At 45.2% G+C, this 24,162-nt stretch overlaps 1 protein-coding gene across 6 annotated transcripts; it reads right to left on the reverse strand.

Moving 5' to 3' along the window:
• Positions 1–4,056: 4,056 nt before the first annotated feature.
• Henmt1 (HEN methyltransferase 1) lies at positions 4,057–22,994 on the reverse strand. Of its 6 annotated transcripts, none has more exons than XM_040752028.1 (8): positions 22,904–22,994; positions 20,355–20,506; positions 19,090–19,218; positions 14,848–14,960; positions 14,137–14,271; positions 10,215–10,394; positions 9,307–9,484; positions 4,057–7,422 (listed from the first exon to the last, which is right to left on the reverse strand). In XM_040752028.1, the coding sequence occupies exons 2-8, from the start codon at positions 20,397–20,399 to the stop codon at positions 6,994–6,996; spliced, it is 1,209 nt and encodes a 402-aa protein (XP_040607962.1). In that variant the 5' UTR covers positions 20,400–20,506; positions 22,904–22,994; the 3' UTR covers positions 4,057–6,993. The 6 variants fall into 6 exon arrangements, with proteins under 6 accessions (XP_040607962.1, XP_040607958.1, XP_040607961.1 ...); XM_040752024.1 differs by lacking the exon at positions 22,904–22,994 and adding an exon at positions 21,275–21,620; XM_040752027.1 differs by lacking the exon at positions 22,904–22,994 and adding an exon at positions 21,254–21,620.
• Between the last annotated feature and the right edge of the window lie 1,168 nt (positions 22,995–24,162).

Genomic DNA, 24,162 nt, shown 5'->3' on the forward strand with positions numbered 1-24,162 from the left:
TGCCCGTTGTCAGGGCCCTGGACAGTGAAGCTCATGAAAGGACTGACCACTAAGCATCCAACTTGTTCGTGGGAGAGGATACAGTGTAGGCACTACAGGGAAGAGTCTCCAAACCATCCCCAGGACACAGGTTAACTTGGAGCAGACCATAGCAAAACCAGGCAGGGTCTCTGACCTACCCTCAGAACTCCCATTTTTCTCAGCCTCTGGTGGTTTTCCTCCTTCTGACCTTTCCCTTTTCTTTCCTCTACCTATTTCAACCACTCACTTTTCTAGTTTGTTGTCAACTTGACACAGCTAGAGTCACCTGGGAAGAGTGAACGTCAGCTGAGAAAATGCCTCCTCCAGATTAGTCTGCGGCATGTTTATTTGATTGATCTTGGGCTTGGGAGTACCCAGCCGTGGAGAGAGGTGGGCCTGGGTTGTATAGAAAAGCGGGCTGAGCAAGCCATGGGGAGTAAGCCAGGAAGCAGCACTCCTCCATGGCTTCTGCTTCAGTTCCTGCCATGACCTGCCTTGATAATGATGCACTGTGCTATGGAAATGCAAGCCAAACGAACCCTTTATTACAGCAACAGAAAACTCAAGCTAAGACAACTAATCAAAGTTTCCAAGTGGATGAGGAAGAAAACCATGGTGAAATTAATCTAGCCCATGTTTATGTAACAGTTACAAAGCACACTGGACAGGGTCAAATTTAGACATTCCCTGCATCTGTGATATCTGGTCTATGTGAAACCGTGTAACAAGGAAATGTCAGTCAAAGGCATTTCTGTATGATATGCTTTAGACACATTCCTATGCAATTACGGCTCTGCTAAGTTGGGCTGTCTTCTTGAGCTGTTCATTTGCTTCGCTTTGTAGCTTAGCTATAATTATAGCAAGTCAAAGCTATAGTGTATGCAATTACTTTAGGGAAAGTGTGCCCCCTTCTGGCATTGGATTTAGTGACTCCCAAGTGATCCTCTGTCTGCATATATAGTCCTTGGAATAAAACCAAAGAGTAGGGGTAGAACATATTGGATATTTTTTCAGTAGTGATTTTAAATAATTTAAAATATCTGCCAAGAAAAATTTAGCAAGTCTTCTCCCCACGATGCTTAAATAAGGTGAAACGCTTCCTGTGGTATGGGACTGATGCAAGGTTCTGAAGGGGCTGAGGAGACCTACCAGGAAGCACCAAATGAAAACCATGATATAAGGCACACGTAGAGATAGGCCTGGACACAGCCACCACAGTGGAAACACAAGCGCCATTCAGTGAACACCCAGAGTCCGATGGGTCAAGGCTAAGGTGTAGATGTAGTTGCAGTGTTTCTAGGAGCAAAGAAACTGATTTAACTTAATTTGACTAAATATGCTAGTCTGAATCACAGACTGCAGAATGAAATGGTTAGAAAAAAGATAACTACAGTGTTGAAAACAAAGGAATGCTGGCAAAATGTATATACAATTTGGCAGGTGTAATGGGCCTCCAGATCTTAGCATAACTGACTCCATGATGAAAGTGTCATTCAGGCTGTAAAACTCAGCACATAGACAGTACTACCTGCCAAAACAAAAACAAAGACCTCGCCAGGCAGTGGTGGTGCACACCTTTAATCCCAGCACTCAGGAGGCAGAGGCAGGAGGATCTCTGTGAGTTCAAGGCCTGGTCTTCAAAGAGAGTTCCAGGACAATCTCCAAACCTACAGAGAAACCCTGTCTTGGAAAAAAAAAAAGGCCTCACCCATCAAAGTCCACAGCTCTGAGAAATCTCTAAGTGCACTAACCTTGCTTTCTGGCTTCTTGCAGCTCTGCTTCTGGCTGTTCTTGTTAAGTGAAGTATGTCAACCCATAACACGAGATTTGTGCTTAAAAACTCCCCCTAAGAAAGGCTCGGTGCTACACCGGGATCCCAAACACTCAGTCTAAGACTCTTTATTGGCTTAAGCCCATGTCTGAGCAGTGGTGGATGTAGGGTGCCCAGGCCAGCATGCATGAGCATTCTGGGCAGGTATTTCCTCCCTGAGCCAAACCTGCCTCTAGGCCCAGAGACTGCTGACAGAGAGACACCTGACCAGAGTCACCAATGAGGAAAGGACAATGCAGCAGAGTCAGCTGCCTGAGCCAGTAAGACCTTGGGATGGGGTATAAAGGCAGTTCTAACGTCCTTATAAACAAGTCTGCAGCACGCTCTGCTACTCACTGACTCCCAGTGCTTGAGTTGTTGGTGCTACATCTTCTCACCCCCTCCCCCAAGGGGTGTCCAAGCAGGGTAACCCACAACAGGTGGATACCCCACACCAGCAGGAACATTAAGAACCCAGCAGATAATATGTAGGGGGTGTGACATGTTAACTTTTGCAGGGGGTAGAGTTTATAACCAGCATGTGGAGCTTCAAAAAAGTATTATTTGCTGTACAAATTTCTATAACGTCTAACTCCCACCAGCTTGTGATGTCTCAACATTGTACCCAAATGTTATTTTTTCCTAAGTTTTCACAGAAATGTCCATTGCATATATGTGTATCTTGATAAACTGTTTGTGTAGCATCCTGCACGAGGTGGAAATGCATTGTTCTTAAAGTCTTTGGAAGATTCTTTTACCGTTGCTGATGGTGTTCAGCCCATGGTTTCCTGCAGCTGCTTAACACAAGGCACGGGACCAGGGATGGTGAGTGTTGTCCTTAAAACTCAATCCAATGGAGAAAACTGCCTTAATTGGAATTATTCCTTGGCCACCACTGACAGGGCTGAGGACACTATGGAAGCTGCAGTGCCTGCTGGGAATGCTACTGAAGGGAAGATTGAACATCAGAGCAGATGGGAATTCGACTGCTGCTGTGAGAGTCTCATGGAGACACTGAAGGGCCAGGTCTCACGTACAAATAATAAAGACACAACCTGAACTCAAAGAATGCCGGGAAAACAAGCTTCTGTGAAATCACAGAAATTGTTAAAAGTTCTTGCTATCATTTCCCTCTTGAATGTCTCCCAGAGAGCCCCAGGGTGGTGGTGCTGGGCAGTCATACAATCCTTAGGAGGTAGAACATCCTGGAAGATCTTACGCTAGTGGGGGTGTGCCTCTGTAGAATTGAGACCATGGTTCCTTCCTCTTTTCTGCTTCCTGCCTAAAAAAGGGAGTGGTTTTGCTGTACCATGAGGTCTGACCAGCATGTGCTGCCTTGCCACAGGCCCAAAACAACAGAAAGAAATGATCTCAAACAGGAACTTCCAAGACAGAAAGCCGAAACAAAACCTTTCTCTTTTTAGCTACCTCGGTATTTTGTCGTATTAGCAGAAAGCTAGGTTTTAGAACTGCCCAGACTGGAAGTAGGAGTTGGAGGCTATGGCTGGTAACATGTTTCATACACTGTCTGGGAATATGGACTCTGGTGAGTGGCAGTGAAAACTTACTTAGGCAAATGTTTCTTCATTGCCACAAACAGTAATTTAATCATTGGAGAATAGACATCTTAAATTACTCAGCAACTATGTGGCCCAGGGCATGACTCAGTGGTTAAGAATACCAATTGCTCCCCCAGGATCTGGGTTCAAGTTCCATCACCCACATGGTGGTTCACAACTGTCTGCAACCCCAGTTCCAGGGAATCCGATGCCCTCTTCTGACCTCAGGCAGCAGTCACATGGCTAAGTAAATAATTTTTTAAAGCTATGTGACTCATTCACATGAAATACCTGGGGTAGGGGGATGGTGGGTTAAGAAACAACCTGTCCCCCAAAATGTCATTAGTCCTTGCAAAACTGGAATCTACACTTAGTGAATTGAGAACAAGGAGTATTTGTTAGTTGTCTCTAGGAAGGATAGGAAGGGCAAGCTCTTTAGGAACATTTCTTTGCATTCTCAAGAGTAATTGGGGGTGGAGGGGTATTGGTGGTTAAAAGCACTGGATGCTCTTCCAGAGGACCAAGGTTCAATTCCCAACACCCATGTTATGTTACAGTTCACAACTGTCTTTAACTCCCTCTAGTTCCAGGGGGTCCTATGCCCTCTTCTGACCTCTAAGGGTTCACAGACACAAATGCAAGCAAAACACCCTACACACAAAATAATAAAATTTTTAAATAGTGCAATTGAGGAATTTCAGCATGAATTTCTATACACAGCTGTGAATGTTTTGCAAAAGAACACGTTGTCGATACAGAATGGAGCACATAGTTGCATTTTATAATCGCTAATGACAAAGCTGCATCAGAAACATACAGTAGAGGCTAGAGAGAAGGTTCAGTGGTTAGGAGCACTTGTTGCTCTTGTACAGGACTGGAATCCAATTCCCAGCTCCCACACTGGGTGACTCACGACTGCCTGCAACTCCAGCTCCAGGGGAACCACTGTCCCCTTCTAACCTCCACAGACCCCTGCAAGTACATGTGCATACATACACACAGATACACACAAATAACCATGCAAGTACATGTGCATACATACCCACGGATACACACAAATAACCATAAGACTTTAAAAATAAACATTTAAAATACCTACTAGTAAAAGAATAAATGTAAAAACTTCATGCACTTTGGCCATTTGGGGGAAGTTGATACAAAGCATGGCAATCAACTGGGTTCTATGCAGAAGGGTGGGCAGAGCTGCTCTTCAGGAAGCAGTGAATGGGAGAAGCCAGGGGCCCCCAGGAGGCTATGAGATGGTGGGTACTGAGGATAAAAAGAATTAACGTATTGCTAGCTTTATTTTAGATTATATACTTCTGAACTATACCTTTCCTTTAATAATTTCAATTGTTAGTGCTGTAATAAGGGAAATAATTTGCACAGTTTGCACAGTTTTTATTCCTTTGGGTTTTGTTTCCTGTCTCCGCTTGCCAGGTGCTGGGATGACAGGCACACCCCCACTAGTCTGGCTTGCTTCTGCAGTTACTGCAGTCTCTAGTTTCCTCACTCTTTAGACAGAGGGTCTTCGTAGGCTTCGAAAGGGTAAGGGTGTGGCTTTAGGACAAGGGCCGGTGCTAGGTGAGGCTCTGTGGTAGAGCACCAGCACGGCACACACCGGACGTACGTTGCCAGCACCAGGGGAGAGAGAAAAGGGCAGAGGGCTACTGACTAAACCTTCTGATGTGCAAAGAAAGGCGTGTATCGAAGTGGGAAGTGAACACAAACTAGGGATGTAAGACCAAGCCCAGGGCTGGAAGTGTGGCCCAGTGGTACAGCGCCTGCCTAGCAGCTCTGGGGAAGAGGGAGAGGTCGGTGCAGGAAGTGTAGGTACACAAGAAAGAGCAGTTTAGTCCCCACTGTAGCTGGAAGCTCATACAGGGTTTGTGGGAGAGGCATCAAGTCATCAGGTGTCAAGAGATGGACTAACTTTGGGGAAGATATGGCCAAGGGCTTTACCTAGCTAGAAAATGTGACTTCAGCAAGGAGCCATGATGAGCAGGGAGCCCTAAGGCAAACCTCGGGCACAGACTTAGAAAGGTGGAGATGGGCATTCAGATGTCGAGAGGAATGCAAACCTCTGTCTAGGTCGTGTCTGCCTAGACCTGAGGCACATGGAAATCTGATGGATTCGTCTACAAGATTCAAAGAGGGCAGGTGCTTAGCAGTGCCTGCGCGATTAAGGTTTTTCTCTATGAAAACCTTCTCGCCATTGCTTATTAACCCCTGAAGACTCAGCTTAAGGATAAATGTCCACAGAGCTCTTACCCAGGGACCAACTCTGTAGCCACAGAACAACCACGGGGAGGTTAGGCAGTGTGTCAAAGTGCCCATTTTCTTCCGGGTCCTTGGGAGACTGAGTATGCACGTGAATCCTTAGAATATAGACTTCTCAACTTCCCTCACTGTCACACAGGAAGTGGCAACAGTGTTGCCTAGCAACGAGCAGCAAAGCACACTGGGCAGCCCCACCTCTTTCCTTTCTGCGAGGGTGAGCATAGGCTATGCAAGTAGGAACCCCAGGTTAATCCACGTCTCTGCCACAGTTATCAAGATGGACACCAGGAGCTCTGGCACCGCAGAGCAGCCACTCCTGGGGACTTAACCTCTGGACTGCCATGCCTCAAGCAAGAAGACTTTTTTTTGAGGCCCCTTTTCTTTTTCATTAAACAAAGTCGCATTTCTCTCTCCTGCAGTTAACTACCACCCCAATTCCAGCCAGAAAGCTCTGGGAGGGCATTCCTATGTGGCTGAGGTTGTAGCTCAATGGTAGAGCACTTGCCTAAAATGCACAAAGCCCTGGGATTCAGCCTCTAGCACCACACACACACACACACACACACACACACACAGACACACACACACAGAGACACACACACTAGTGCACACAATGTGGACAGGGACTACCGCAGGAGATTTCCATACCCTTCAAAAAACACCCATGTTCCTTTTTCATATAATGTTTTATGCAAGTAAAAGGATAATTCTAGATTTTTAAGCTACATCACCCCTAGAAAAAGTTGGGCAGAGGAACTGGTTTTTGTTTTTGAGTCAGGGTCTCACCATGTAGCCCAGGCTGGCCTCAAACCCATGCTCCTCCTATGGAATCCATCCAGGTGCTAGGATTACAGGTAAGGGCCTCTATGCCCAGTCCTGGGAAAGGTTTTCAAGTGGCTTTGATTACATTCAAATGTTTTAATGTCACATTCAACATATGGCTCTAACACCAAAATATGGGTGAGGACAAAATTAACACGTTACCATATCCAATTTCTTCATTCTTGTAAACACCAATTTTTTAAAATCTAATTTTAAAGGAAAGCAACTACTTTAGTTAAGCCCTTTCTCAGGTGAAGAACAGCCTATGTCAGGCAGATCTGTCAATGAGTTCAGGACCCGATCTGTGTTCAAACTTTCAAAATATTACTTGAATTATGACTGTACAAAGTTTAAATCCTACGGATGAGGATGTAGCTCAGTGGCAGAGTGCTTGCTTACCATGCACAAGGACCTGAGTTCAATTCCCAGCACCAAACAAGTTCGAATCGTAAGCCAACTTAACTATCAGAGAGACTCTGAGCTTTGGGAAATTCAGATGACTCAGTTATCTTCAGGCCAATAATCCCAAGAATTATGCAGGTCAACCACGACTGCAGAACTGTCGCTGCTTAAGCACACTGAATCAGCAATGAGGGACCGCATCCTCTCTTCGTCAACACATAAGCGGTGCAGCTTGGGATAAGCAAGCAGTCTCCGCAGGGGTATGTAAAACTTCTCTCCTTCACAGAAGGGCTGGGGAGAACTGTCTATCCTGGCCTTCTCAGCCTCTGTGAAGACCTCTCCCAGCAGTAGGTGGGGGGCTTGGGAGAAGTCCATGTCCCCAGGCTTAGGGTCCAATTCCTTCTCCCGCTCCCTCAGCATCCGCTGGTGTCTCAACCTCAAGCGTTCCACTTGTATCAGGAGTTCCCCAACCAGAACAAATTTGAGCACCTTTTCCTGCTGTAAACTCGGGTAGGAGGTTGTATAAACCTGAAGGGAAGAAAAACCAAACAGAATACAGGAAGCTTGTTTAAACCCTCAGCAATTCAGCTACATCGGAACAACTATGTGTGCATCCTGCATGCATCAGAATCTACTCATTATAAAAGACTCAATTTTACTTGAAGTCACACATGGCTGGCTAACTGTTTTGCTTCCGATTCTAATGTCAACTATATCTCAGTCATGTTTCTACCAATAGACACTAGCCCAGTATTCCTTTTCTCTTTTTAAGATTTGTTTTATCGTTTGGTGTGTATGAGTGTTTTGCCTGCATGTATGTCTGTGCAACATATGCATGAGTGGTACCCACCAGAGTCAGGATAGGGCATTAGATGTGGTGGAACTGGAGTTAACAGATGTTGAAAGCCTAACCGAACCCATAACTCGGTGTTTCTACTACTTGATATCACATGGAAATTAAGGTAGAAAGAAAAAGTGGTAAATGCCTATAACCCCAACTCCTTGAGAGGCTCAGGCAAAAGAACTACTGGTCCAAGAGATAAAAGACCACTCTAGGGGAAATAACTGAGTCCGTATCTGAAGGAGAGAGATGCTCAGGGCTGATCTGGACCCTCAGGTAAAGATAAGAAGGAGTTATCAGGGACCATTATGGCAATTTAAAATATTTTCAGGAGTTGTTCAGACCCAGTGGCCAAAAGTAGGACATTTTGAACATAAATGAGAATAACCACTGAAACGAAATTAAATATATCATAAATGTTTAAAGAGATAGTGACACTAAAATGATAAATGTTAATCCATAAAATAATAAAATAAAAATTGGTCGCTGTTACAGAAAAAAAAAAGACCACTCTAGGCAATAAGGTGACACACAGGTTAAAGGAAAATTAAAAGTAAATGAAAATGATTCCATCAAGGAAAGAATGTAGTCTTTTGAAAAATGAGGGGTGTGTGTGTGTGTGTGTGTGTGTGTGTGTGTGTGTGTGTGTGTGTGTGTGTGTGTGTGTGTGTGTGCGTGCGTGGTGTGTGTGCGTGTGTGTGTGGTGTGGTGTGTGTATGTGTGTGTGTGTGTGTGTGTGCGCGCGCGTGTGCATCACAAGCTGGAGAGGAATTATCAATAGCTCTCCCTTTACTACTGACAATCCTAACAGATTACAAAGGAGACAGCAGAAGTCCTACTCTGAAACATCCGAAAAGACCTCCAACAAATTGTTCTTTGCCTCGTAATGCCAAGAGGCCAGACAGTCTAGAAGGATGCCATAGGCCACCCTACCAGGATCCATGGAGCCTGGACCATCTTCCTATGATAAGCATCAAAATTAGTCACTTAGTCAGGTGTAGTGGTGCTACCTTTGACGCCAGCACTTGGGAGGTACAGGCAGGCAGATTTCTGTGAGTTCAAGGCCAGCCTTGTCTATATAGCAAGTTCTAGACCAGCTAGGGCTACATAGTGAGATTCAACCAAGAAAAAGACAGAGAAGAAGAAAAAACAACAAAAAAAAGGTCATTTATACTCCTTTTTACTTTTGAGATTAGTAATGAAAGAAAAGAAGAAGGAGGAAGGAAGGAAGGGGAGAAAGAAAGAAATAAGGAAAAAGGAGAAGGGGTTAAGGATAAAGGAGGATGGGGAAGAAAGAAGCAGAGGAAGGAGAGGAAGATGGAAGGAGGGAGTGGTGGTGGTGATGTTGATGATGGTGGTGGTGGTGATGGTGGTGGTGATGGTGGTGGTGATGATGATGATAATGATGATGGTGGTGGTGGTAGTGGTGGTGGTGATGGTGGTGGTAGTGGTGGTGGTGGTGGTGATGGTGGTGGTGATGGTGGTGGTGGTGGTTGTAGTCTTTGTCTCACTATCCATCATGCTGACCCATGGACTTCTAGCCCGGACAGCTACTTCCCAGGGATACTCACAGCTTTGTACACATGCTGGTCATGCTGCTGTGAAACAAAGGGCTCAGCGAGCTTTCCACTGTTTTTCCTAAAGACACCTATCTGGGTACAATATCCAACATGCTCGAATCCAGCTGGTGCTGTCCCTACCCCAGTAAACTCTACGCAGTAATCGTAGCAGTTTGCCACCTGTGAAGCCCTGAAACGAAACAAAGAGAAATCACTTCTCTAACACACAGCTCTGATTAAACAGCTCTGTAAACAAACAACTCACAAGTCACTTCTTGTCGGCAGTTTTAGGAAACACAGAAAATATATGAATCAAAGTATTTCTAAACCAAGCATGGACGCACATGCCTATCATGAATAAGGCAGAAGGATAAGGAGTTTAAAGCTTGCCTGAGCTATATAAAGAGACATTATCTCAAAACAAACAATTTTAGTTGAACACAAGCGTATGATGTATCACGAGGATGCCTGACTTCTGCAGGGGTTAAAAGGCAGTGACACATTTTCAGTTACCAAGTCAACACGGGAAGAGAAAAGGGAGGGCAGAGTGTAAGGGTGGATGAGGAACCCTCAAAGGCACCGGCCCAGATTATGTGCATTTGTAACTACACCAAAACATGTGTGCAAGCCAAGAAACCACCCCAAGCATGGGAGTGAGCTCACCTCACAGCCTACATCCTCCCCATTTTGGTCCTCATTCCGTGCCCACACTAAAGCTGCCTCCTAAAGAGCACCCAGTAGGTGCGCACCCTTTTCTCCTGCTGCCCAAATGTGCTGCTTTCCTTGGCATCTTACCACATCGCAAGTCACAGGAGACCTTGCAGGAATAAGTAAGAAACAGTGCAGGTAAGATCAGAGCTTACTTCCTATAGCAGGATTCCTATCAAACACACAACAACAAGCAAGCATTCTGAACTTACCAGGTCTGAAACTCCATTCTGCTCCACTCAAATTTATGGTCTGCATCCCTCAGGGTCACTGTGGGAAACAGGGGGTTGAATTCAGCATTTGGTGTGCTGATGACGATCATGGATGGTGACAGGTATCCAAACACAACTTCCGGAAATCTGGCCAGATCATCTGAATTCAAATGTTCTATTCTAAAGTAGTTAATAAGAAAAACAACAGAATCAATGGATTAATAAAATACATGGATGTATTTTCCTAATTGACTTGGCCAAAATAGTTCCTACTTAGATGTTGGTTTCCTTCCTTCTTTGATAATGCTACTGTCTACAACCCATGAGCAATTGTTCTTATATTTGAATCCTTCCCCCTCCCAGCATTGCCAAGGATGATCCATCAACTAAGATACTCCATTGCTCTCTATAGAATTCATAGCAATAGTCCTTTAAAAAGTATCTGAGCTCATACATTCCTTGATTTGATGCCCCCAAAATACATTACCTCTATGAGTTCTTTTCAAAAATGGCAGGCAACTGCAGAGATAGCTCAACAATTATGAGCACAAACTGATCTCATAGAGGACCCAAGTTTGGTTTCCAACACCCATGTTAGGTGACTCACAACCACCTGAAACTCCAGCTTCAGGGTGTCTGATGCCCTCTTCTAGCCTTGAGGGGCACCTGAACTCACATGTGAATATACCTGTATAAGAATGAGGACCTAAGTTCAGATCCCCTGTACTCAGAGAAAATCTGGCATGGGAACACACATCTGTAACCCCAAAGCTGGTGAGGCAAAGATCAGAAGATCTCTTGGGCTTGTTGGCCAGCCAGTATAGCCAGCCAGCAAGATTCAGGGTCATTGAGAGACCCATCTCAAAAACACCATGGTCCGGCATGGTGGCACACACTTACTCTCAGCACTTGGGAGTCAGGGGCAAATGGATCTCTGTGAGTCCGAGGCCAGCCTGGTCTACAGAGTGAGTTCCAGGACAGCTAGGGCTGCACAGAGAAACCCTGCCCCTCAAAAAAAAGACAGAAAGAAAGAAAGAAAAAGAAAGGAAGGAAGGAAGGAGAGGAGGAGAGAGAGGGAGGGAGTGAAAGGAGGAAAAGAGGGAGGAAGGGAAGGGAGAGAGGGAGGCAGGGAGGGAGGGAGGGAGGCAGGGAGGGAGGGAGGGAGGGAGACATAGGACATCACACTCTAATCTCCACCTTCCATGCATTTAAGTTCTTGAGTGCATGAACACACACACAGGTAGAGATGAGAGCTACAGCATGCATGAAGCACTTAATCAATACCCTACCCTGCAGGAAAAAAATCCCCTAGATCTAGCATTGAAATACTAAGATGAATCCAGATTAAGGGGTGATGTTCTCGAGCAAAGAAAGACTTAACAAACCTGTTCCAGACATGATACTAAAAATCCCCAGGCTGGATGTGGTGGGGCATGCCTTTAATCCCAGCACTTGGGAGACAGGGCAGGCAGCTCTCTGTGAGAGCTCCCAGACAGCCAAGGATGCATAGAGAGACCCTGTCTCCAAAAGTACCACAAAATAAAAATAAGAAATAAAACAAAACCCACATTTTAAATGGCAACCTTATTGAAAATAGTTATAAAAGAACAATTGAGTTGTGAATGTTGGATATAGACTACTATATAACATGACCATATGCATCATTGTGAACATTTTCTTTTTAGGGTTTTCAAGACAGGGTTTCTTTGTGCAGCCTTAGCTGTCCTGGAACTCACTCTGTAGACCAGGTTGGCCTTGAACTCACAGAGATCCACCTGCCTCAGCTTCCCAAGTGCTGAGATTAAAGGTGTGAACCACACCTGACCATTGTGAGATTTCCTAATACAGCAAACTACCGCCATGAAAGAGGAAACATGTAATCTTATGTCTTAATTTTTATTCTTATTGTGTGTGTGCATGTGCCATATACGGTGACCAGAGTACAACACTGAAAACCAGTTCTCTCCTTCCATCTTTACATGGGTTCTGGAAATTGAAATCAGGTCTGTAGACTGACACAGCCAAGTGCCTTTTCCTGCTGAGCCATCTGGTTGGCCAAATCATTTCTTCTTAGAAAAAAATGTTTAAGGGCCGCAATGTGGCTAACAGGCTAACGGTACTCGCCATGGAGCCTGACAACATGAGTTCAGTAACACACACACAATCTAATAAACATTTTTAGGAAAATCTTTAAAATATAGGTATTTATGGGTAAAAGACCATTGTACCCAATATACTCTCAAGTGGATCGTATGAAAAATGCATACAAGAAGTTACATGGAGAGGAAATGTCTAAGTAAATGGAAGCAAAGGTAAAGAATTAGTAAGCCTGGTTGAACAGAACAGTGCTAATTTGTACCTAATCCCACAATGTCTGTAAATCTGTAATTACAAGTGATAACAGAAATGTGACAGAACTAGAGCTGGGGCTCAGAGGCAATGCCCTGTATCAGATCCCAACACCTCAAACAAATATGATTCATGGAAGGGCTTGGAGAGAGGAGACAGGGGAGAAACAACATCTCAGAAGATAAGACAATTATTGTTTAAAGACATTGCCAAATGCTACTAAATGTGGCATCACAGATTAACCCCAGCACAACATAAATATCATCAATACCCAACTCTTACCAATTGACAGACTATCCCAACAAAAGAAATATCTGAATTAAATGACTCATAGATCAAAATGACTTAACATACAATCTGTAGACTATTCTATCCAAACACTGCAGCACACACCTCCTTCCCAGCATCCCATGGAGCGTTCCCTAAAGCAGATCATATATTAGGACACCAAGCACATCTCAACAAATACAGAAAAACTGAAATGATTCCCTGTCCTGTCTGATCACAATGGAATAAGACTACAAATCAACAGCAATAGAAACCTTAAAAGCCCTGATTTCCATCCTTAGCACCACACAAAACTGATGATGGTGCACACACACCTCTAATCCCAGCACTTGGGAGGTAGAGGCAAGGAGGAGGAGAAATTCAAGATTATATACAGCATGTTTGAGACCATCCAAGGAAGGAAGGAAGGAAGGAAAGAAGGAAGGAAGGAAGAAAGAAAGGAAGGAAGGAAGAGTAGATGGGAGAAAAAGAGACATACAGGGGCTGGAGAGATGGCTTAGGGGTTAAGAGCACTGGCTACTCTTCTAGAGGATCACAGTTTGATTCCCAGCACCTACACGTTGGCTCACAACTATTACCTGTCTGTGATTCCAGTCCCAAGGAATTCAATCCCTCTTCTAGCCTCCTCAGGCACTACACACACAAGCACGCGTGCGTGCACACACACACACACACACACACACACACACACGGTACAGAGACATACATTCAGGCAAACACACACATAAAAGTAAATTAAAAGTCTAAAAACTAAACACATTATAAAAATAAATACAAATTTCTTTATTTTAATGTGTGTGAGTATTTTGCTTGCAAACCATATGCCCTCGGAGGTCAAAAGAGGGAGTTGGTGCCCATGCAATGGAGTTAGTGGATTGATGTTAGCTACAATGTGAGTGCTGGGAACTGAACCCATATCTTCTGCAAGAACAAGTGTTCTTAACCACTGAGACTGACATCTCCCAGCCCCACAAATGAAAGTTTTAAACAGGAACAAAGGCCTATGTAAATAGCCTTCTTACTCCGGGAGGGAAAAGCACTGTGTAGAGGGAGATGCACGTGTAATATAAGGAATAGAAGAGTCAACAGGTGGCTGTGTGATGAGTATATGAATGCCTGGTTTTGGAATTATCTTCATATCTGGAATTCCCAAGTAAAATACTAACAGGAAAAAGACACTCCCAACTGATGAGTATATTTTTTTTTACAAATAATCACATTCATTACTGAGGCTAATTCCTTCATACTTTTCAAAATGGAGAGTCGACACAACTTTCAGACTTACAATTCAATGCATGTTATCAAATCGAATCCAAGCAAGCGAGAGTCTCTCTCCACAACAGAGCCATGATACAAGGTGACAGTCAAATCTAGATCACGGGGTTTTACAAACTCCCCCAAGTAGGGAGACAAGTGATGCCTGCAAGAGAATCATCATCAGTCAGCAACAGTTGGAAACAACGGACTTGGCAATTGGGGGTGGAGATATGGCTCAGGGGCAGAGGGCATACCTAGCTGAATGAGGAGAGGCCCTGAAACTCAAAGTCCTACTTTGGTGTGTATAGATTTACAACTGTAATTCCCAGAACCACAGACGTAAAATGAGAAGCAGCTCTCAGAGCTGTAGAACCCGGGCTCTCTGATCATCACCTTTTGGCTACACCGTTGTGAGTCCTGCTCTGCCTGTTTTTCTCTTCTTGTACTAAACACTAGGCTATGGGGAAGCTTCCTTCCACCGTGGGAGGTTGAGCCACTAAGAACATGATTTTAAGTTTTCCATATTGTTCTCAATATCTCAATATGAGGACACCTATGTTATGTCATAATATCTTCCCTCAAAACAGAGGGAGAGTTCATCTCTTAGAAGAGTCCCCCATGACCTATGACTATACCCCCTACCTCTCGACAGTTCCACCACCACTCTGGGGACCAGGCTGCCAACACAAGCACCTTTGGGAGATGAAACACATCCAAACCATAGCACTAGAAGTATTACCCATTTGAATGTAATTTTTCTTCATTGATATCTACCCCAACAAGCAGTTGAATGCATGGGTAGATTTTTAGCAGCTTTAGGAGCTTGGTATCGCCACATCCCAGGTCTGCAACCTATAAATGAGACACAGTATCATTTGCAAAACATTCAGAGCCAGAAAAGTATGAGCTTTTAAAGCTAGAGGGGCCAGGTGGTAGTAGTGCATGACTTTAATCCCAGCATTCAGGAGGTAGAAGTCAGCAGATCTCGGTGAGTTTGAGGCCAGCCTGGTCTACAAAGTGAGTTTCAGGACAGCCAGGACTGTTACACAGAGAAACCCTGTCTCAAAAAATAAAAAAAAACTACAGGGTGCCTGGGAAGATGGTTCAGTTAGTGAAGTGCAAGAATGAGGGTCTCCCATATATAAAGTCAGAAAGTCAGATGTGGCAGAAGCTACCTGTAACCCTACTTGCAGCCTAACCAAGTCTAAGAGGTCCAGGTTCCATGAGAAACCATCTCAAAAAATATAAGGGGGAGAGTGACAGAGGAAGACACCCAGTGTTGACCTTTTTTGGGCTTCCGCCCACAGTGGGAGATTGTGTATCAGTAGTGAAAACATAAAGCTATGTGTGGAAGGATCTTTGGGGGTAGAAGAGTATACACAAAAACTGAGACTTTCTAGTCCTGCAGGCAAACCAGTGCTTGAGGAGTCAGACAGAGTCATTCCTATTCAGAACAATTGCTACTGTCTATATTTGAGTCAAAGAGAAAGATAAAAAGGCATAGTGGTCTCTGCCTAGAATCCTAGCACTGGGGATGCTAAAGCAGAAAGTTTGAAACCATCTTGGATATGAGACCCTGACTCAAAGAAGGAGAGAGGTGGGGCAGAATCACACGTAGGGATGGAGGTGTAATTGATATAGTGCCTGCCTAGCATGCCTGAAGCCCTGGGTCCCACTCCCAGAACCAAGTGTGATGGTTGCAGACCTGTAATCCTAGCACTTGGAAAGTAGAGGCAGGAAGATGGAGGATTCAAGGTTATCCTCAGTTCCAAAGCAAGAATTACAAGCTGGGTCTTATTTCTATTTATTTTGGTGTTTTGTTGCTGTCTTGGAACTTACTATGCACACCAAACTGGCCTCAAACTCATAGCAATCCTCCTGCCTCTGCCTGAGTGTGTTGAGTACAGGTCTGTGACACCATGCCCAGCACAAGTTAGAGTTGTTAGTGTCATGCTTCAGAAACAAAGCTTGCTAAAATTCTGCTTCCACTCCTTTCTCACAGAGTAATCCAATTTCTTAACTCTTTAAGTTTATGCATTAATCTACTTATTGAGACAGGGTCTCCTGTGCCCTTGGCTGGCCTCAAACTTGATATGCAGCCAAACCACATCCTGACTGCTAAGAATTCGGGATTATGGCATGCACCACTGTGCCATTTTATGAGACACTAGAGGTCAAACCCAGGGCTCTGTGCATGCTAGAAAAGCATTCTACCAACTGAGTTATATCCCCAGCCCTAATTTCTCAAATTGTTTAGGAAAAGTCATATTGAACTATATGAAATTCCATATCGAACTCTGAGCTGCAAAAAAGGGAGGGCACTTCAGACCCTTCAAGTGAACAGATTTGCTTAAAAGGCTACTAAGGCAGATGTGTGAACATCTGCAAAATAGCTGAGGCGATAAAGGGAGCCGGAAAGAGAAAGCCTCTTAACCCCGTCCTCACTGCTGAGCAGAGAAAGAACCTTACCAGCATCTAGCCCACTGCCACACCAAGCCCATTAGCATAACAGCTAGGCACTTTATTCTATGAAACTATGACTTTGCTCCAAAGTTGATGGACAGACCCATTATCACCTGACTTGTCACTGTTTGTTTGGTCAGTTTTTGCTTTTGAGTTAGCTATGTAGCTCAGACTGGCCTCAAACTCCAGAGCTTAAGCAATCCTTCTGCCTCAGCAGAGTATACCTGGGGTTAGATACCTGTGCCATTCTGGCCCATCTAATATGAAAAGAATCACAGTACCTCTAACTACATACTGTAATACTGCCTGATATTACAACTGAATATTCCTGAAATGTGGAATCTATGGCATTAAAACCAACTAAAAATAATCAAGATTTCCCTCACATTTAAATATTAGTGAAGGGGTCTGGAGAAGTGGTTCAGAAGTGAAGAATGCTGGTTGCTCTTTCAGAGGACCCAGGTTCAGTTCCAAGCACCACATCAGATAGCACACGCTGCCTGTAACTCCAGTTCCAGAGGATCTGATACTCTCTAGCAGCACACTCACACACAGAGAGACAGAGACAGAGACAGAGACAGAGAAATAGATTTCTTTCAGTTGTTCAGACAGGGTTTCTCTGTGTAGCCCTGGCTATCCTGAAATTCACTCTGTAGACCAGGATAGCCTGGAACTCAGAGATCCACCTGCATCTGCCTCCTGAGCTCAGGGATGCGAATAAATTTTTTAAAGAAAAAAATTAGTAATGAAGAATTCTTTTTTGATGTTGTTGCATTTTTCTCTTGCTTACCACAACACAGGGGTGGGAATCAGAGAACTTGTGGAAGTCAATTCTCTTGGCTTTCACCAGGCAGATCATGGAATTGAATTCAGGTCATGAGATTTGGTAACCAGCGCCTCTACCAATTGGGTGAAACATTTCACCTGCTAGCAAGGTGACTCTGTGCTCCCTGTGCAGAGCTAAAGGGACTAACGTTCCAGGAAAAGGGTCTCTACAAAGATCCTCCTCCATTAAGGCATAGCTTAGGCTCCATGTTTCCATTCCTTGCCTCAATATGGAAAATTTCTCTTTGTTCCCAAAATTTCCCTTAACCAGTTTCCTCAAGCTCCTCCCCCAGCCCACCCCATGCCACTGAACTGCCTCCCCAGACTGATGAAATAGCTTTTCCTCAGTGATCCTTCCCCAAATGTCTGTGGTCCCCACTTTGTCAGGGAAAATAAAGAAGACTAAAATGGAAAGCAAGAATCACTTGAGGCCAGGCTGGTAGCACATGCCTTTAATTCCAGCACTCGGGGAAACAGATCTCTGGGTTCAAGTCCAGTTTGGTCTACTGAGTGAATTCCAGGGCAGCCAGGACTAGACAAAGAAACCCTGTCTTGAAAAAAAAACAAAAACAAACAAAAAGGGAAGGAAGGAAGGAGGAAGGGAAGGAAAGAAAAGAAAATCACTTGAGCCCAAGAGTTTGAGACCAGCCAGGACAACACAGTCAGATCTTATAATTAAAAACAGATGGAAGGGCATTCAGCAGGTGTGGCGGCAAACACAATCCCAAACCTGGGAGGAAAGGCAGAGTGCAGACAGAGATCAGCTTGAACTCTAAGACCCTGTCTCCAAAAATAAACTTCTCTCACTATAATTTAGCTGCCCTCACTGTTAAAAATGCTGCTGGCCTTTCTTGGGACTATCATAATGATTTTCCCAATTTGTGACTGATGGGAGATGTCATTCTGCAAATCTGTCTCTTATTGGTTGCTGAATAAAGCACTGTTGGCCAATAGGGAAGCAAGATAGGTGGGACTAGGAGGCAAGGAGGATCCAAGGAAAGAGAGGCAGATGCAGACACCATGTAGGTAGCCAGAGAAGAAAGAGGTCCGGACCCTTTTCTCCGGTAAGAAAAATATTTAGATTAACAATTATGGGTTACTTAAGTCAGAGATAGCCAGTAAGAAACCAAGCAAATGGCCAACAGCTTAATAATTAATACAGCGTCCTGTGTGTTATTTGGGAGTTCAGACAGCACAGCAGGTCCCAGGCGACTGACAAGGAAGACTACACTCTACATGTGACTTTGTTCACTCCTCCATGGTTGAGAAAAAAAGAAATGAAAAAAAAAAACTACTTAACTCTGAAACACAGGTTGCCCTTACCCTTAAGGTCTTCTCCCTATTGCAATAATCACTCTGAAGTTTCTTCTGCTGGGCATACCTACAGTCTCTGCTTCAAGAAGCTGAGGCAGGAGGATCACTTGAGTGTATGAGTTAAACCATCTTTTTGGTTTTGACAGTTCTATACTTGTATTACAATGTGCCATACTTAAGTCCACCACCACTTGAAATCACTCAGGTCTTTTTCAGGCAGGGGATGTAGCTTAGCAGGAAAGTGCTGGCCCAGCACGCCAAAGCCTCTGCCTGTAATCCCTAACACTGTGTGGGAGGTGGAACTCTGTCCTTACTAGTATACTTGATAAACCACTTTAGTAGGACAATCTTAACAGTTAAAGAAAAAAAACATAATTACCTTCTTGGGTTCATGACGATCCACTAAATCTCTAACGAACTGGTACCGTTGTTTGTATAGTGGTGGTTTAAACCTAATTACCTTCTCTGGACAAACTTCTTCAAAATTACCACCAGCCACACTACTGCACTGAAAGATTTGAAACAAGTTCTCAATCATGCATGACTTTAGACATTTAAGCAGAAAACAAAAAGATTTCTTCTTTCCAATCAAATGGGGCAACAACAGCCTCCATACAGCTCAAACCTAAAGTCACCAGGCAGCACTCCCTCCACCCTCACCCCTCCACCCCACCACTCCCTCTACCCCACACCCCCTCCACCCAACCACCCCTCACCCCCTCCACCCTTCCATCCCACCCCCCCTCCAAACCACCTCTTTTCAGTATGCCATAACTGGGCTTTATGCTTCCTGTAGCTAGACTTCCGGTTTTTTTTACTGTGAGAACTACCAAAGACTGTGGTTCAGATAGACGGGAGGCTAGGAAATGCTGGGCAAACAACTGACCCCTCAACTCCCAATCTTTACTCAAACTCCTCTAAGGCCACTTCTCCAGCAGGCTTTGATTTAGGGTCTGAATCCCAGTCTTTGGAGGGCATAGGCCAGTTTTAGACTCAGTTTAAAGTGAATTTCCCACCCTTAGTATCTGACCACCCTCACCATCTGAAGTTTAGATTCTAAATGTATGTTTCCTCCTAATCTAAACACTTACCCTATCTTCCCATACCCTACTCCCTGCAAGAATCTCTATCTATACAGACATCTCCATTCTCAGCTTCCCTTGCTGTACCTATCCTGAGTTAAACCCTGCTAAAGTGCTCTTAATGCAAAAACCCTAAATCACAACAGCTCTTTTTAGCAGATCCAATAGAAAAAGAAACGTTAGCTGTATCTGCAACAGCTGTGCCAACTATTCCTGCCAGTACCAAAAAGGAGTAAACCGAGATTCCTAGTAACTTAGAGAAATGCAAAGTCTGGGGCCTCAACAGACCTTCTCAAATAAGACTCTACACTTTAACCTCTCCAGGTAAAGAAGAGGAAAATAACATCTCCAGGGTGACCCATTTGCACGTTCAGAGATACTTTTTAATAACTAGCATCTGTGTCTTTGTGCTATACACATCAAATGAGGGTATTTGACTGATGTCAGTCTTTAGTTCAACACCCCATGGAGAGGCAAGGGCCTAAATAGGATGATTTGTCATTTCTGCACAGTACCCCTCCCTCTGAGACCCATGTAGGTGGGTAGGATGGGTGGCATTTACCGGTATGGTCTTTTCTGCCACTTCCATTTTGTTTCCAACTTCCATTGCGACAAAAATAATAATAAAAATGCAGATTTATCCTCCAGGCTCTGTATCAGAATCAGCGGCAACTCAGCTGTAAATGCCAAATAATCCCTTTTCACACGAGATGCCTAGAAGAAATGATGGCCCAGGTGAAAAGGCGTAGGTGTTCTGCCTTCTCGCCTGTTACCACTTGCTACAGAATTCATCCAGGGAGTGCTGAGATAGTGGTTCTCAAAGTTCCAACTCCACAAAGCGCACTCCTCCTCTTGTTTTGCCATCACCAGTTCGGTGTGATACAAATTATTGCTAAGATCCGTGACCTCGGGATGTAGAATGCTTACCTAGCAAGCATGAAGTATATCCGACCCCCCAACTCCATATAAAACCAGACCCGGTGGCACACAGGAGTCACTAAGCACACAGAGAAGTTCAAGGTCATCCTCGAATTCTCAACCTCATCCCTACAGCTTTCAGTAACTTCTCAAACATCGTCCAATGAAACTTGGGGGCGGGGGTGCCCTTAATAAGCCAGTAATCCTACAACACTGATCCAATTCACTCTGGGACTTGAATGCTGGTATTCTACTACACATGTTCCCATCAACTACAACTTAATCTGAAGTGGGCAAGTATCAACCACTATCTTTTCATTGATTTCCTGGCTCATATTATGAACCTCAGCTGGGGGTGGAGGGGTGGCGTCAGTGTTCCATGTCTAGCCCGCGTCTACCCCCAGCAGCACTCACCCCGTGGTTAAGAAGCAAATCCACCCTAGAAGGGGAGCTGGTCAGACAAAGCACCGCCCAGTCCCGTGTAGCCGCGGGCCCCGCCCCTGACGCCGCGCAGCCGCGCTGCTCCATCCCCGTTCTCCGCACCTGGGGGCCCCCGCCCCGCACCTGGACGCCCGCTGTCCCTGCGCCTCGCGCCTGCGCTCTGCGCCCTCAGGGTCCTCGCTGGGCGTGCGAAGCCCGGCCATGCTCGGGCCCCATCCCTTCGGGCTGCCGACTCCACGGCGTCGGTTTTGGGTCACTTAACCGCCGCTGTGGCGCATGCCCGGAAGACATTTTCCCGATCTTCCGAACCCTAGGGACCACGACTCTCAGCCCCTCCGCATCCCAGGCCCTCGCGCTGCGGTGACCTGCCCCTGGCGCGACTGTTGGGTGCGGCCCAGACGGGCGGCCGGGCCGCGGGCTGGGCGTCTGTTAGGTTCGTGGCGCCCCGGGTGCGAGGCGCCTCGTGCGCGGAAGAGACGTGGAGATCGCCCCGGGCCAATGGCAGGCCACGGAAGAGGCGTGTGGGCTCGGCGCGAGCCGGCTGGCCCAGAGCAATTATGGCACGAGGGCCTTTAAGAGACCTTAAGCTGGGGAAAGTTGAGTTCCCAGTCACCTGAGCTCTTAAACACATTCTTTCGGTTTTGGTTTTGGTTTTTGTTTTTAATTACATACACTTTAAGAACTCCCTGGTCTCAGAAAACTTGTTATGTCCTCTTTCCTGTCAACTTTACACATGCTGAATGCCACCAAAGAAGACTCTGGGAACACTGCGGGGGGGGGGGGGACGCCAATCACGGACACAAAACCCACTTTAAAAGTAAAAACTGAGCCAGGTGCGGCAGCACATTACTATAATCCCAAGTAAGAGAGGGAAACAGAATCAGGAATTCAAAATCATCTGATGCTACTTTGTCGAAGGCCAGCCTGAGCAAATTCATTCGTTAATTTATCCCCAAGCTGTGTTTCCTAGTGAATAACCTATCAATATACCATAAATGAGCTGCACATGCTAGTGCATGCCTGTGGTTTCAGCACTTGGAGGTGAGGATCAGAAATTCAAGGTCAGCTTCAGGTACTAAGAAAAGCCACACATGAAGTATTAAGTATCCAAACGCTCACTGGCTGCTCTATGCAACATCATGATGCTGATGGTTAAGATAATCTCCATCTTGTTTTCAGTATCTTGGAGTCTAGAGTTTAATGAAGAAAATATGTGGCTCGGCGCTTTATTGATAGGATCATGTATTATGGCAGTTTGAGAGATTCCTGGTGGCTTTGCACACGTGCGGTTCAAACAGAAGGTGACCTCAGCACTAGGGAGATGGGCCGGTTAGTGGTGTCACCTTGACAGGATCTAGAACCCCTGAGCATGCCTGTGGTGGGGAATTGAGGTGACACCCCTAGGCGAGATGGAAAGGCTTGACCACTGCAGGCGGGGGTATTCCTGTCTTCTACTGAATGAAAAGGACCCGCAGGGCGTTGGTGGCACACGCCTTTAATCCCAGCACTTGGGAGGCAGAGGCAGGTGGATCTCTGTGAGTTCGAGGCCAGCCTGGTCTACAAAGTGAGTTCCAGGACAGCCTCCAAAGCCACAGAGAAACCCTGTCTCGAAAAAAAAAGAAAAGAAAAGAAAAGGACCCCTGAGGCGAGCATTCACTCCACCATGACTGAATACCACCCGTGCCCCACTTTCTCAAGCTCCTGCTATCCTGGCTTCCCCGAAGGGAAGGGGAGGGGGAGAAGAGCTGTTACCTGGTACTCTCAGCGGAAATAACGCCTCCCTTCCCTCCTTGAATTGCTTTTGTCAGTGAGGCAGCCCACAATAACACCCGTTGAGGAAAAATTAGTTCATTCTGGCCAAGAGAATCATTCTCTGACCTAGGTAGGCACCTAACATTCCATTTGGTCTGGTCAACCACCTGGCCCAGGAAGAGACCACCCCTCCAGAAATGTCTCCTCACAAAGGACTGGATCCAGCTGGTGTCGCTATTGAGAACTATTTGGGGGTGGGAGGTTGTCAGCGGTCCACAGATGAATTTATTTCCGAATCAGCTGAGGTGGGTCCTAGCTGGGAGAAGTAACTCGCTGGAAGTGTACCTCTCCCTCCTTGCTTTCTGGCTTTCATGAGGTGAGCAGTTACTACATGGTCCCATTGTCATAACAGTCTGCCTTACCTCAGGCACAAAGCACGGGGCCATCAGAACTTGGATTGAAACATCTGAAAGCTTAAACCTAGAATCCTATTTTGAGATAATTTATCTCATGTTTTTTTCACAACAGACAGATCTAGAGTTTGACCCATTTAAGGATGTAAAGACCTTACTTGCCTATTACATCCTATCTCGGACTCCTGTGTGGCTCTGAGCTTGGTCCCCAAGCCTGAAAACTATCCTGGGTACTGTTTGCTCTGCCCTTCTCAAATTTGAACGATCACCACACTCCAAGTTTCAAGCTGTGAGCTGCATCTGTTCCTTTCCACAGCCAACACCTTAGTATAGACTTTGCTTTAGTGTAGCTTTGTCAACACAACACCTTCCCCTGCCACATTGTGAGTCCCACTGAGATATAGACCATGTTGAATTTGAAGTCAAATAATTTAGCCTCAAGTACTGATTTTACTTTTACTCCCTAATCTTTCAAACATGTCTTCTGAAAATAAGAATGAGCCAGGCAGTGATACACACCATTTTAACCCCAGCACTGGGAGGCAGAGGCAGACGGATCTTTAAGTTCCAGGCCAGCCTGCTCTTCTGAGAGAGTTCCAGGACAGTCACAGAGAAAACATGTCTCAAAAAAAAAAAAAAAAAAAAGAAAGAAAGAAAAATGAGAATGAACTGAGATTATCTATCTCATAAATGGCTTTATAGGGCAACTAATGGATCAAACTCTGGTTTTTTTTTGTTGTTGTTGTTGTTTTTTATTTTTACAAGACAGAGTTTCTCTGTATTGTTTTGGAGGCTGTCGGTCCAGCCCGGCCTTGAACTCACAGAGATCCGCCTGCCTCTGCCTCC

The sequence above is a fragment of the Mesocricetus auratus genome, unplaced genomic scaffold, assembly GCF_017639785.1.
Source record: "Mesocricetus auratus isolate SY011 unplaced genomic scaffold, BCM_Maur_2.0 Super-Scaffold_100009, whole genome shotgun sequence".
Taxonomy (NCBI): Eukaryota; Metazoa; Chordata; class Mammalia; order Rodentia; family Cricetidae; genus Mesocricetus; species Mesocricetus auratus.